General features: G+C 37.2%; 1 protein-coding gene across 1 annotated transcript in view; it reads right to left on the reverse strand.

The window, feature by feature from the left end:
- Positions 1-459: 459 nt before the first annotated feature.
- The window catches only part of NALF1 (NALCN channel auxiliary factor 1), a 491,467-nt gene continuing 477,809 nt past the window's right edge, over positions 460-14,117 (reverse strand). Inside the window, exons 2-3 of the mRNA XM_086482079.1 lie at positions 11,477-11,648; positions 460-755 (exon numbers count right to left, since the gene is read on the reverse strand). Coding sequence (XP_086338205.1) covers positions 460-755; positions 11,477-11,648 — 468 coding nt within the window. The remainder of the gene's footprint in view (positions 756-11,476; positions 11,649-14,117) is intronic.

Below are 14,117 nucleotides of genomic sequence, written 5' to 3' on the forward strand. Positions count from 1 at the left end.
TTTTTTCTTTTTTTTTTTTCTTTTTTTTCTATGTCATGGAATCATAGCAGTCATTCCTCTAATAGAAACTGACAGGACATAAAAGACAGAACTATCAGATGAACACACACAATGACTAGAAATATATTGACAGAGAAAAGACTTAATTTAGCTTTGAGAAACCGTCCCAAAAATAAAATCCTGTATTAACAAGTGCAAAAAACAAACAAAAAAGAAACTCCAAACATTAAAACACAGTGTATAAAATGGTGTGAGAAATTTAAGTCACCATACAGCCTTTTAGTCAATAAAAAGCTGTGTTTATGTGTCCTTGTTGTTTGGGTAGTGGCCCATTCTTTTCATTTTACCCAAAAGGTCATTCAAGAAGAGATCTGAGGGTAAAGCACTCAGTCCTTGCTATTTTTGACTGTAGTCATTTGGGCCTGTTGTGTTTCTATCATATAAGATGAATCCTTTCTTTTACTCCTCATTGGTTGAATTATCTTCCAAAGTTGTTATGCCTCCAAAGCCCAGTCCTGTTGAGTTCTGTGCTGCTGAGACTGTAAGTACTGTATGTAAGAGAATTAATACAAGAACACACAGTTTAAGTCTGCTATTACACAGTCTTGATGCTGATGAAACTGTGAGAGATGTCCTGTGGCACATCGTTGAGCCACTTGTTTTTATAGTCCCTTTGGATTGATGATCTGGTAGTAGTCCCCATCTGACATCACAGCATTCTGGTTCTGCATTGGTTGGATAGTTTTCATAGAGCCCTGTAGGGTAAACACAAGAAAAAATAAACATCAGTCACAAAAGATTGGCAGAAGCTGGTAGCTCAAAGCAGCATTCGATAGTTTAGTCTACACTATTGAATCCATATCTTTGGGTGAGCTTGAGGTTTTCAAAACACTTGTAATTTTGTATAATTAGAGTTGTTAAAGAGATATGCATCATCTAACAGGAAGCAGCATCAAAAGATTATTCAACAGAAGCATGACACTGACCATGGTTGTGTAAGGAAACAGCATTAAAAAGTAATTATTGATGTTTGAGTTGTAAGGATATTTGAATTCTTCCTTTTTGGGAAGTAACAACTGATGATGAAGTAACAATTAACCAAATTGGACACTTCCACAAAAATTTGAAAGGATCTTGATGCTGTCTACATTGCTGTATAGGAGTGTAACATAACCAGAGTGCTCTGTTTGATTCTCACATATCTTAATTTCTGACAAATTAAAAGAACCTAATTAGGCTGTTTAACTAATGGTCAAATGCAAGAATATATAACATAATGGACAAACACCTTTTCTCCATTTAAACCGATCTTGGAATAAATTTTGCAGTAAACAATTACTCTATGGTAGTGCTAGGTTTTACTAGGAAAAAACCTACCTGTGTTGAAACATTAGGATAAAGATTTTTCAAACAGCTACATAATTGACATAATTTGTAAATTAAATTTACTTCTTGAAACAAGAATCACATTTTGCCTAAAGTATCACATCAATGATATTACTTTCAAAAAACAATGCCTACAAATGTAGGCATGACATTCTTAAGTCCAGGTACCAGACTGCTTGTATTTTGTGAATATCCTGTAAAGAAAAGCAGCACACCTTAAAGTAAGACAAAACTGAGCTCTTTCATTCCTACTTCCATAATATTGATCTGCAATTAAACAAAAAATGCATTAGGTATGCTGAGCACATTAAAATTCATATTAAACCTAGACTGTCAATTCTTTACATAGCTGACACAACAGTCTACTATGTTACATGAGTCCAAGTAAAGTTGCATATATTTTTGGATTCAAACAAGTTTTTAAAGATACGAGAATAAGAACAGCTTGTTTGATTTTCTGTGAAGTCAGGGTATACTCTGTGTGAAATCAGGTAATTTTTGCACTTATGAAGTCAGATACTTAAGGCAGTGTATCAACTCTTGAAAATTATTTATTCTCAGATTGTCACTGAATATACTTCATATTTTTTTAAGAAATTCTGTTGCACTTTGGAACTTGTGGACAGTTGTTTATTGTAAATGTAACAAAGTAGTCTTATTGCTAACTTCATGTTTTCTGAGAGCCATCTTTTGGTGTTTGTGTGCATAATTGTGTTTTTAAATATAGTAACATACAGGAAGTACCTCCCAAAGCAGGTAATTATATGATCTGTTCTGTGACTGCAGTAGCTCAAACTATTAGTGGTAACTGAAGAGACACAGAGAATCGTTAATGCTTTGATCCTACTGAGGCTTGTTTACAATTCAAACTGTATTTCTTGTGGTTCATGTTATAGGAAAACCCAGATCTCCTTTGAAATCAAAGCCTATGTATACAAGTTGGTAATCAAAAGATATTTAAATAGTTCATATACACTTACCGAATTACAAATAAATTGAAGACAACTCCATATTCAAAGCTGCATTGAAATTGTTCCTTAAGGCAAAATTACATTTCTTCTTTATTTCACTTCAGCAATTGAATTTAGAATTTGAATTTGCAGTTACACCTTTAACAATCAATTACAGAACCACTATTCATATGACAGTTGCAGAACTTTTAGACAAATTCCAGCCAGAGCTTTTGCACTGAAGTAATGAAACTTCGTGAATGTTCCTCACCACATACTTGTTTATAGCCATAAGTACAAGTTTTGGCCTCTTGGATCTAATCAGTCAGTCTGCTCAGTCAGAGGGTTGCAAACACATTATTCACCAGAAACCCTGGGAAGCTCAATACATCAGCCTTAGGAAACTGAGGAGAAAACCCCTAGTTTCTTTTGTCAAAAAATTTTATACGGACACAGAATTTGAGTTAAGAAATAAAAAGGATATCTTTACCCACCAAACCACCAAGGTTTCCCTCTTCTGTCTTTATAGCTCAGTTTGCAGACACCATTACTCTGTATTATTTGGATGTTTGATATTCATATTTCTGAGACTGACTTACCAAATGTTACTGGCTCGAAACCTACTTTGCTTTTCAGTTTTCACTTAAAATGCTCAGCTCTGGATTTCCATTTCCCAACTGTTCCCAGCACTCATCTATGTTTCACCAGCAGAAATCTTAGTCCATATGGAGGTTCTCGGACCTTAGTCTTAATCAAGGACCTAGAATGTCAGGATACTTTTTCGTATTAAACCATTCTCCAGAAAGTTATGCTATTGCTCATGAAAGTCATGTAAAAGCTATCGCCTTGCTTTGTAACCAGATAGTTTTTTCACACGCAGATAAAATTTTGATGATCAGTACAGCAGTTATATCTGTAGGGAGTGTGTGCTATTAATGCTGATGCAAGAATTAAGGCTACTCATTTGACTGAGATTATGTTAATGGAGACATGACTGTAGATAAATCCTGTGCAACTTGCTCAGCTGAATCATACTGAAAGAAATAGGAGTGACAGCATGAGCATCGTATTCACTTTGTGTGGAAACAGCTTTGGGGGAAAAGCAGCAAACCACAAATAAGTTCTTAAACAAGAATTAAAATCACAAAGCCTGTCTATGCATGCATGGTCTGCGGATCAGCTAGATCACCAGCTAACTCAGAGAATGCTGTGGTTTCTACCTAAGCACTTGAATTTCTTTTGCATAGGAACCAGCATACAAAAGAGGTGGTTGCATTTCCACACCTCACCCCAAGACTGTCAGGATGTGTCATGCTTGTAGCTGGATGTATACCTGCAGCAGTTGGTCTGGCTTGGCCCACTTCTTGGTTTCTTTGCTACAGAAAAAGCTACGGATCCATAGTGTTCTGCATCAAAGGAAACTGATCTGATTGACTTATTTGTTGTCATTGCTGGATAAGACACAGAAATAAACAGATCTTTTGGTCTGTTATGTTTTTTCTTAATTTTCTTTCTGTAGAACTCTAAATTGTAGTCCTTTTTAACAAAGACTTCTGATTATTTTGAGAGGCATACCAAGCTTCTTGTGCTTGAAGAAAAGACCATGAACTAAAAGAAGAAACCAGATAAGTAGATGTAGTATACTAGTTTTGAATGCTCCATTTTATTGTGAGACCCAAAGTAAATAATATCTGCCAAGAGTGATCCATCCAGTGATGACATCACTGCATCAGTGAATGCCAACACTCTGCATGACATCTCTCTTCCTGAGGAATTATCTCTGAGATTTCAGTATTAACATTTTCCAAATACAGAAGGCAAGAGAGCACACTAGATAATATATGACTAGATTTCACTGTTTGCTTACATCTAATCTGGAAGCCAGCACTCTTCGATCTTATCCAGATGGTCCTCTCAATTTCTAAATTGCTGTGTCTGTGACACATTGTGATGCTTCTGTTTAGACATGTATTTTATAGCCTTCATATTATAAAAAGTAATAAAATGAAATGTAGGAGAAGGTTCAAAGAGAAAAAGATTATTCCTTAGGCAAACAGATTATTCTTAAACTGATGAATAAGTCTGCTCAGCTCTTTTGAAAAGGCTTATTTCTGTTTCAGACTCCATTTCAATTGTTGCAGGAGATCTGGGTTGCTGTGTTTTAATTTTGTTTTATCACTCTGTGTTGGTGTCTATTTCAGACAGTTGCCTCTGGATCATTTTCCTGTGTGCATGTGTCAATATTCAAGAAAAATTCGTTGTGTTTCTTCACCATGCATGGATTTTTTTTCCCTGAAATATGTACCGGACCAATTTCCTCCTGCAGGTGTAAATTAGTGTTATCCCTGTAAAACTATCTAAGCTGCTCAAAGTCAGAAACATAAGTAAATAGCTGACTCTCAAGGCTCTACGATGAATCTTTCTAGCTCTGCTATCTTGAGATACAGGATAAGGGTGAGATAACTTGTTTCTAGCAAGCATTTGGCTGTCCCCACTCCCCTTCAGTTTTGCTTCTGTTATGTACAGTTTTTGATCAAAAAGATTTACTATTGTGATATGATAAGAAAGGGTCATATGTATCTAAGTGCTGCGTTATCAGAGAAAGTTCAGGGATATGAATACGCTAATTGCCTGGGTTGTTTTTAGAGGAGAAGGATGTTTGCAGCTAATAAACGTAGTATGATATAGGACCTCATTCGTGGGAAAGCCTGAATATTCAAGACTGGAAGAACACTAGACTCAAAAAGATGAGCTATTTAGTCAACAGATTCTGCTGCAAAACCATGTCAAATTTTTCTTGTAAGCAGATCTGTAGCTAGTAACAATTTAAACCATGCTTGTCAAACATAAATGCGATTTGTCCTGCTGTCTGTGTTAGCTTAATGTTTTGATATTTTCAGACCTATTAAGAGGTGTAGGCAGGAGATAAATGACACATTATTGCGAGATATTTTTAGAATAAGAATTTGGATCAGGTACATATATTTTTTTGAGTTTGCCAAGAACAACATAAAGAGTATTGAATGCAGGTATTTTCTCTTCTTGAATTGTTCTATAAAGAAAAGATAGATAGTGATGCATTCTATATATCACATTTTCCTGAGGAAATTGCTTTTCAAATTGCACTGAAATCAGGGTGTCTGTTTTGAAAAAGTCTATAGCTAAACCTGCTGGTGAAACTCAGACACACATCTGTCCCTTGAGAGGAAGTTGTGGTTTAAAGAATTGTTAGCAACCCCTTCGCTGAGCTTTGTTAGTCAAGAAACTCCTACAGATTTCTGAGAATTCTCTATAATAATTCTCACTATGTCCTTAGAAATATTAATGTGTGTTCTGAAGCATGACTGACAGTTTTATTTCTGGTGAATAGTCTTCTTTACTTTGAAGGAGGAGGAGTTTCTGAGGAAATGTAACTTTGCAGGGATCACATAAGCATATGTTACTGGTATTTGCCAAAAATTGATGTATGGGAGAATACCCACACTATGTGTTCCAAGCAACTGAGATGTTAATCAGAACACGTGAAATTAGGAGCCTAAATTAATATGGATGAAATGGAAAGATGTGAGTGATTTGAAGCACCTAAGCCACATGCTCACTCACCTCTTCTCTCCCCTTAATTTCTTCTACTTTGAAACGTGTCAGAAGTCTGTTCAGCACAGGAGAGTAGACAAATCTGATTCTCGTCCTGCTGGCAGGTGATTTGTTCTGATGCCACTGCTCTTAGGAAACACCTGAGAGTGTCATGCTGGTTTTGGAAGAAGCTGATGCAGCACGTCTCTGCTTTATTGCTGCTCACTACCTTTCTTTCTTTTCCTTCACAGAGGAATTTAGGTGCTCCATTAAATTCTGTGACATGTACTATACAGGTAAAGAGTGTGAGCACGTGGCTGGGATTTCCTGCCTGATACTTGTTGCTGGGCAATGGCCTTGTTATGTCACAAGGCACCAAGAGACCATAAGACTTGTTCAATACACAGAAAGCCCTTAGCAACACAGATAGCCCTAATTCTGCACTCTAAAGTGATCCAGACTTGACACATGGACAGCAGGTTTGGGACTATTCTCCCAGAGCCAGAATAGGTTATGTCTGTATCAACAAGTAGTTTTGGGCAAAAGGAGATCAGTACAGTGAAACAGCTGAGTATCTCGTGTCAACCCTAAATGCATTTGAAGGGTTTTTACCTCACTCTAGATCTAGTCTGATTCTGTAGCCCAAATGTGCATTAGTGGTTGTCATGTGATAGGTATGGTCCTGTAGCATATCTCCTAGTTTAGTTTAACCCAGAGGAACTCAGTTTGTATCCTCCAAGACCTCTCTCTGATGCACATCAAACAGAAAGAGTATGAACAGAAGATTTGCTTCAAAAGTACACTTTTGAACTAGATTGCTAACGTGGATGCAACTGCAGTGTTGGTGTTGATGGTGTATCCTGGCTGCTCAGGGAAGGGATGTGTGCAGAGGAGCAGTAATTTCTTCTCCCCTCTCTTTATGCGTCTCTGCTGCTCATTTGGTGGAAACTTAGTTCTCATGTTTTTTGGTTGAGCAAACTGCAGGCCTGAATGGATAGTTTTGGCTGTGAAGAAAACATTTATGGTCTCTGCATCCTCTCTCTGTCTCTGTTGGGAGACGGCAGCAAGCCAAACAGAAACAGTTCATGGGCTGGACCAGTCCCCAGGCCAGCTGCTGGACTACATGACTTTGGAAGGCGCAGGAAAAGCAGAAGTCATGAATTACTACCAGTCTTTTCCCAGTGTCCTGTACATAGTCATACATGTTTCAGCTCTCTTTTCACACTCAAAGAGCATGCGTGAAAGAAATCTTCCACATCTTCTATTCACAACAGGGAAAAAAAGGAAACAATTACTACATCTATGAAGGAAAACAATCGCACTGGTATGCACACTGTTTTCACAGGGGTCACAATTGACCTTGACCTGAAACTTTCCATGGGACTCATTCAATGTAATCTGCCATGTTTCTGTGTGTGTATGTATTCCTAGACGTTATTAATATCTCCCTTAAATAAAATTCTGGTTTGTATGGGCAATTCTAGACATCTGATCTGCAGAAAGAAACATTAGATGAAACCCCTGGAAACTTTAATCATGTAAATATAAACTCCAAAGGTCTAAACTGAAATCAACCATTCAATTTTAATCAATATGAAAAACATTATGTTCCAGAAGAGTGCCTGATGGAAAGACCAACTTCTTTCCTTCTATTTCCTAGAAGAAAGAAGGGAGAGTGGAACACAAACTTCATTCTAGCTAACTGCATGTTTCTGTAATCGGAACCACACTGTGATTCTGATTGTTTTCATTAATCTCCCAAGGAGTTTCTTTTGCACTGCAGTTGTCCCACATCCTCACATCCATTTCTACAAAAGACAAGTTTCTGGAGACACACAACTAGTGTAGCATACCTTCTCCTTTCCCACTAACTACTTTCATTGGAAGTAATTAAGCAAGACATTCTCAGGCTAGAACACTTCTTACTTATTATACCAGTCCTTCAGGAATTTCTGAGAAGTCATTATTTTATATTACAAACTACAATTTTTTTTAAAAAAATTAATAGTGTCAAAGTTAACAATAACTGCAACATTTCTTGGGGAAAAACAACCAGTCCTATGCTGTTTTCTCATCAGATGGGCCTTCCAAGGAAGGATAAATCCTTTGTAATTTTTTCTTTTTACAGCCTTCAGGTTTTGGTTTTTTTTTTTTTTTACATTCTCCAACCTCGAGAAAGGTTTCAACCTGTCCTGAAAGAAAGAAGGAAGGATGTGGGTTTCCTGTCTGTCGATGCTGCTGTGAACTCACTCCCAGCATGTGTTTCTGTGTCCCATCTCACTGCTGTGGCAGGACAGGGACAGGAAAGGGAGGTGGCAGCTTGATACGGTCGTGGCAGCTCCCAGCACTGCCGGTAACATGAAGCCACATATCTAGCTGCAATTGGAAAATGGCATGTAATATTTATGTGTACGTTCTGTGCTGTAGTCAACATCAAAGAAAAACAACTGTCACTGGTACACCTTTTCCTGTTACTTGCCTTCCATGGTGTATTGAAACGTTTTATAGAAATCAATCCTCTGCCTTTCTATTAGCATAAATCTCTACTGGACCTTAGATGAAATAGTCTGTTACCATGGAGAAGAGGGAGGGAAGCCCTTATTATAAAACTACTGCTTCTAAAACATTATTAAAGAAAATCGGAATACATAAATTCATGACAATTCTCGGTTGTAAATATCCCTTTTTTTCTTCAGACAATATTTTGTCATTAACAGTGTTCCTTAGCTAGCCAGATAGTCTTTCATGGGGAAAAATATCATATCAACATGACCCAATTCATTTCCTGGTGGATTTCTCCAAAAATGTAAGCCAAAATTTCAAAAAAAGAATCTGTAGCGTTTCTCTCCATGGGATACCTCTGGAATCAGGAACAGCAGAGATATTCAAGCCTAAATTAAATGAGTGACAGGCTGTGGCAAAATGCCATTCATGAGGAATCCCTGAACATAGCTTGCTATGAACAACAGTTTGCTTCTGCTATGTTTCCTGTGGCAGAACTCAATTATGACCAGCTCCACAGTGAACTTAGGTTGAATGCTGACAAGAGACAACCAGCTATAACACCTAAATATCAATTAGAAATACCTTTGACCTGAGTATTTTGATTTTTGGCAGTGAATTTCACCCACCCCAGGAATAGCAGGATCAGTAACTAGAAATCTCAGAAACATGTCTGCCAGACAGGAGCTCATAGAAAGTGCAGCAAGAGAAGAGGTCCCTCAAGATGTGGATGACTTGCTTTCAGTTTCTTTTCTGCAAAAGGACTTCAAGTTAAGGGTCAAGCCACAAGTTATGCTGAGAGTATTTTGTCTGCTGTTGAACTTACTGTAATTGCGTGAAATAATTCTGTTTTCACTTAGATGCAAAGAAGTGTAATTCTTTAGTCCTGCAGCAGATACTAGTCAAATTTCTCATTGTTTATTGGCAGGAAGTGCTCTTACAGTGAACAGCAGATTAATGAGGGTGGCAATGGGCCTGTATGCCAGACAAAGTCTGAATTGCAACCTTGTACCTCTTCTCAGCATTTTCTCTTGCACACAGCTGCCTAGTGTCAACATGCTGGCTCCTATGGGTCTCTGAATACAAGCTCTGCTCTGCTGACGCTCAGGGCCTTGACTCAAGAGGACAAAAATTCAAACAAATGTTAGTGGACTGCCGAGATGAGATTCAGGTCATCCTGATTTTAAGTGTCTGCAATAAGACCTTGGGGACTAACAGCAGCTACAGCAAATAAAGTGCAGCCAGCACCCTTAGCAGGGCATAGAGAGCTAGTCAGCTCATCAGGTGCAGGTGACTCCTTAGGCTGAATTAAATAGCTCTCAGCTCTACTGACTACACCAGGTCTTCAGTGAATCTAGTGAGAGTTTAGTCACAGAGGTTATGTGTAGATACCCACACTACTAATACCTGCAATAAAGTCAGTTTAATCCTCCCCCAAATCTGCTTACATCCCAAACTCAGATATCGACTGTCAGTAATCTTTGCAAAGGCCTCTATTTTGTGTGTTTTCCGAACAAATTTGGACTTGGAGATTAACTAGAAAAATGAAGAGTTGGATATGTATTTCCTAAGAGATTTTCTGAAATAATTACTAAGATGGTTTTGTTTATTGTTTGTTCTTTGTCATTGTGTATGCTTGTAAGTGTGCACACACATGCATACACATGGACACACACATATATATTGTATACATGTTGTAAATAAAAATGTCCTAAGTCTCTCAGTTCATCTTTTACTGTCCTATCTTAAACTGGAAATTAATGCTCATTTGCTTACGCAAGGATATTAATATTTACAAAATACATTGAAGTGGCTAAGCACCATTACCTTATTGATGACTACCAAATTGTAACCCAGCTTACATTTCATCATGTTGTCCTTTGCATATGGATGGATATCGCTTGATTGTGTGCAATAGGCTTAAGCTTCAAGAAGAAATACAGTAAATGTCTTGCTACCAGAACCCCGCTAAATCTTAAAACAAGATATAAGGTGAAGTGAGTTGTCAGAAACACGCCTGCCTCCGCGATGGTGTAAAGTATTTATTGGGTTTTAAATTTTACTCTGTTTTTAAGTAGCTTATCTTGGGCAACTCATTTAGTATCAAGCGTTCCAGTACAGCACTAATTTACAGTGGAGGCTGTTTAATTTCAGGTATTTGGACGCGGCTGTCAAACGATCTGAGTGTTGAAATGCCTTTTTACTGATTTAGTGGGAGTATGTTGCCTAAATATCTTCAGGATTCTCAGAGGATACTTTAGGCACCAGAATTCTGCAGATAACATTGATATAAACTGAAATTTTGTGTGGATGAGCTAGACCTGAAAAAAATATTTGAGGTACCTGAGATGTACTAAAGGTATTTCTTGCCTACCATGTCCTCTCTGGTTGGATTATTCTGGGATAATGTTTGAAGCAGAATTGAATGCAAAAGGAACTAAACCATGTTATCAATCAATGTGTAGACCCATATTAGCATTAACTTTTAAAATTAAAATAGTCACAGAATGTAACAAGACTCAAGAAGAGACCAAGAGATCAATTATTCACAGATGAACAACTGATTCTTAAAATTCTTCACTAGTGAAAGACCTTTCCTTAGACCTTTCCATTTACCTTCCAAGAGCTGCTGCACAGTTTTCAATGCTATGTCTCAGATTCTTCGTTTATCTGACATGAGAATGCAGGTGAACAAAGGTGAATATACTAAAAACTGGACTTGCCTTTCTCTTTTTCTTCTGAATATTTCATGACACAGAGCCTCTATTCTCTGAGTACTGCATGACCTAGAGCAACAAAAATCTTCCACCAAATTATTAAGCATAAAAAATAACCAGAACAAATTTCTTCTGGTAATTTTGTTTTGTAAAGTTAATGACTGTGACAAGCTGTAGTGTAAATGTGCATTAATAAATCTAGGCTCAAATCCTAGCACCTCTGACAAATCTCTGTGATGAGAAATACCTTCAGGCTCTCATAGCTAATGGAAGAAACATCATCCACACTCTCCTTCGCATTTAGACTTAATGAAAACAAGTGAAATAATTAGCTTTTCTGTACTATACCTGTACAGATGAAACTTGATAATCCTCCATAGATGACATCATCATTGTCTGGTAATATAAAGGGACACCTCGTCTGAACCTCCAAACAGTATTGCTTGCAAGGAATTCTGTTGCTGCAGTGAAACTGTGTGACTTCAAAATACTGGGAACAGAGCCAGGCTTTGTAGACAGTCTGGAAAAAGAGAAGAACCAGAAGTATAGATGGATGACAATAGCACTGTCATTATTTGAAGAACATACTGTACTGCACACCTACATTAATGCTGCTTCTGAAAGGAAATTTTGAGAGAATATCACCTGGGTAAAACAGTCTTAACTTTTGACTATCCTTCCACTTCAGAAACGAAAACTCCAGCCAAGTCATTTAAAGACAAGGGTTAGTCAGGACTAGGCTTATGCTATAATTTTATCTTAGTTTGTAAACAAGTATGTCTCTTAGATGCACCTTTTTATTAGACACATGCACACACATCATGTACCTATATGTTATCGTATACAAACTAAGAACCTAACCTCATTTGAAGCTGGTCTGGGAAAAAATTATGAAAGAAAGTGTTTAAAGCTGGGTGCAGGCCGGTTCTGTTCTTTGTATCATCTAGAGCTAAGCTACCAGGTTGCAATAGATGGTGCTGCTTCCCTTCAAATAAAACCTTGTCCTGTCCACAGCGTTAAAACACACATTAGAGTATCTGAACACTAACAGCTGTAGACAAGGGGATAAATCTGCAACAGTGAGGACCAATGTCTACACATTAAAGATTCTGTCATCTGATGCTGTGTAGCCATGGCTGCCGGACCAGTGATTATTACAATTATTTTAATCATTTACATAGAAAAGCAAAATAAACATATTTATATTTTCTTTTGCCTGTTCTCTTCTGAGCAATGGTCTTTGTCATGAGAATTAAACTAGCACACAAAAGTTTCACATGTAGTCATAAGAAAATAGATATGACACCAAGCTACGAAGGTGATGAAAAACCTGTATGACTGAGTAAAGAGATGTTTGCTTGTTTCCCATTTTATTTTCTACTTATCTGTTTTGACGTACATTATTTACTGGTTAGATACTTGCTATCACCTAGGTTGTTATATAACAAAAATTTCCTTTTTGTATTCATTCAGGATATCTGAAAATCTCAGTAACTACCTTTCCTTTATCACTGGCTGAAAAGCAATATAGTCAGTTGATTATTTTCCTTCTTCCCAGACCTATTTTTAATACAAAAGGAAACATAGATTAAATTTTTAAGTGCTGAAAATTCGAAAACTGACACCTGAAAAGAGCAATGTAGCTAACAGTTTGGTTTGATTTCAGTATATTTAATATCATAGTTATAATTTTATTAGTGTCAATAGCATCTTAAATTGTACAATAATTTCAGTATATTAGTCCCAGAATCACCAAACTCTTCTCTTAGCTTGTTTGCAACACAGGCAGGTATGCGTAAGGTTGCTAGGTGATGAAGTGAAGCCTTTATCACTAATCTATGGTTTGTGATTATCTCTTTATGGTAGCTTTTGCCTAGTGCATTCTGTAGAATGGGATTTTTTTCACTACAAATTCAATTTTAATTGCTCACAAAGGTTTCTTATCCACAGTAAATGATTAATGAGAAGGAAGACTAGGTGGTGTATGTACTTTTTGTTCTTAAATAAACTTCTAAACAGCAAGTGATTTTCCCAGTCTTCACTATATCCCCCATCACATTTTTAATGCTTCAGTTGCTATATTGATACTTGCAACAATAAAAGAAAAAAAGTAATTGTTTTCTTACTTTTATTTATTTAGTGAGCATAGTCTATTGGTCAGAGACAGGAACACCAGGTCTGAGAACAGATAAATATTCACAGATGTTCTTTCCTGATCATTAACAGTGTAGATCTCTTTAGTATGAACCCACGTATTCTCTTCATAGAGTAGATCTAAGTGAAGGAAGTTGGGTTATGAATCATATTTGAAAATGTACATCAGTTTATAGGAAGTGTATCAAAGAGCATACCATGAATGGTAACAAGAAAATGAGCAAACGCTTTGTGTCTACTTAAGCAAGACAGGAAATAAATGTTTATTCAAGAGCAGAAGTAAATAATGCGATCGTAGACTTCTGTGAACATTTTTATGTATCCAGTCTCAGTTCGTACACACGATCTTCCTGCTCTGATTCACAAGTCCTCTGCTTTGGCTCAAAATTGCATTTGTATTTTTAAAGAATGCATGAAAATACCTGTTCCTGAGATCTGTTTCTCAGATAAATGCCTCCTACTCTGTATCTTTTTTTTTTTTTATTGCAAACCCTTTCAACCTTCTCTGCAGTCTCTATCAAGATTTTTAGTATGCTGCTCCAATATTGCTCTGTTTTGGCCAGTGGGGTTACATGGAAACTAAGATTTTCAGAGTTCTGTCTGAAGGATATGAACTTCAGGGTGAGATGTGGATGCTTATCAGCCTTCCTACCCCCATGCTCTGGTTTCTTCAAAAGAAACTTCAAGTTTGTGGGACAAGATACTTCTGCAGAACACTGTAAAATGTCCAGGAAGTAGTAGGTTAAACCCTCAGGGGGGTCCTGAAAACTAGCCTAGAAGACGGGAAATGCTAATCTTCTGCCCTTCCCACAGATAATCTCCATTTTTCCAGGTC

The sequence above is a fragment of the Leptosomus discolor genome, chromosome 1 (assembly GCF_034619465.1).
Source record: "Leptosomus discolor isolate bLepDis1 chromosome 1, bLepDis1.hap2, whole genome shotgun sequence".
In the NCBI taxonomy this organism is placed as follows: domain Eukaryota; kingdom Metazoa; phylum Chordata; class Aves; order Leptosomiformes; family Leptosomidae; genus Leptosomus; species Leptosomus discolor.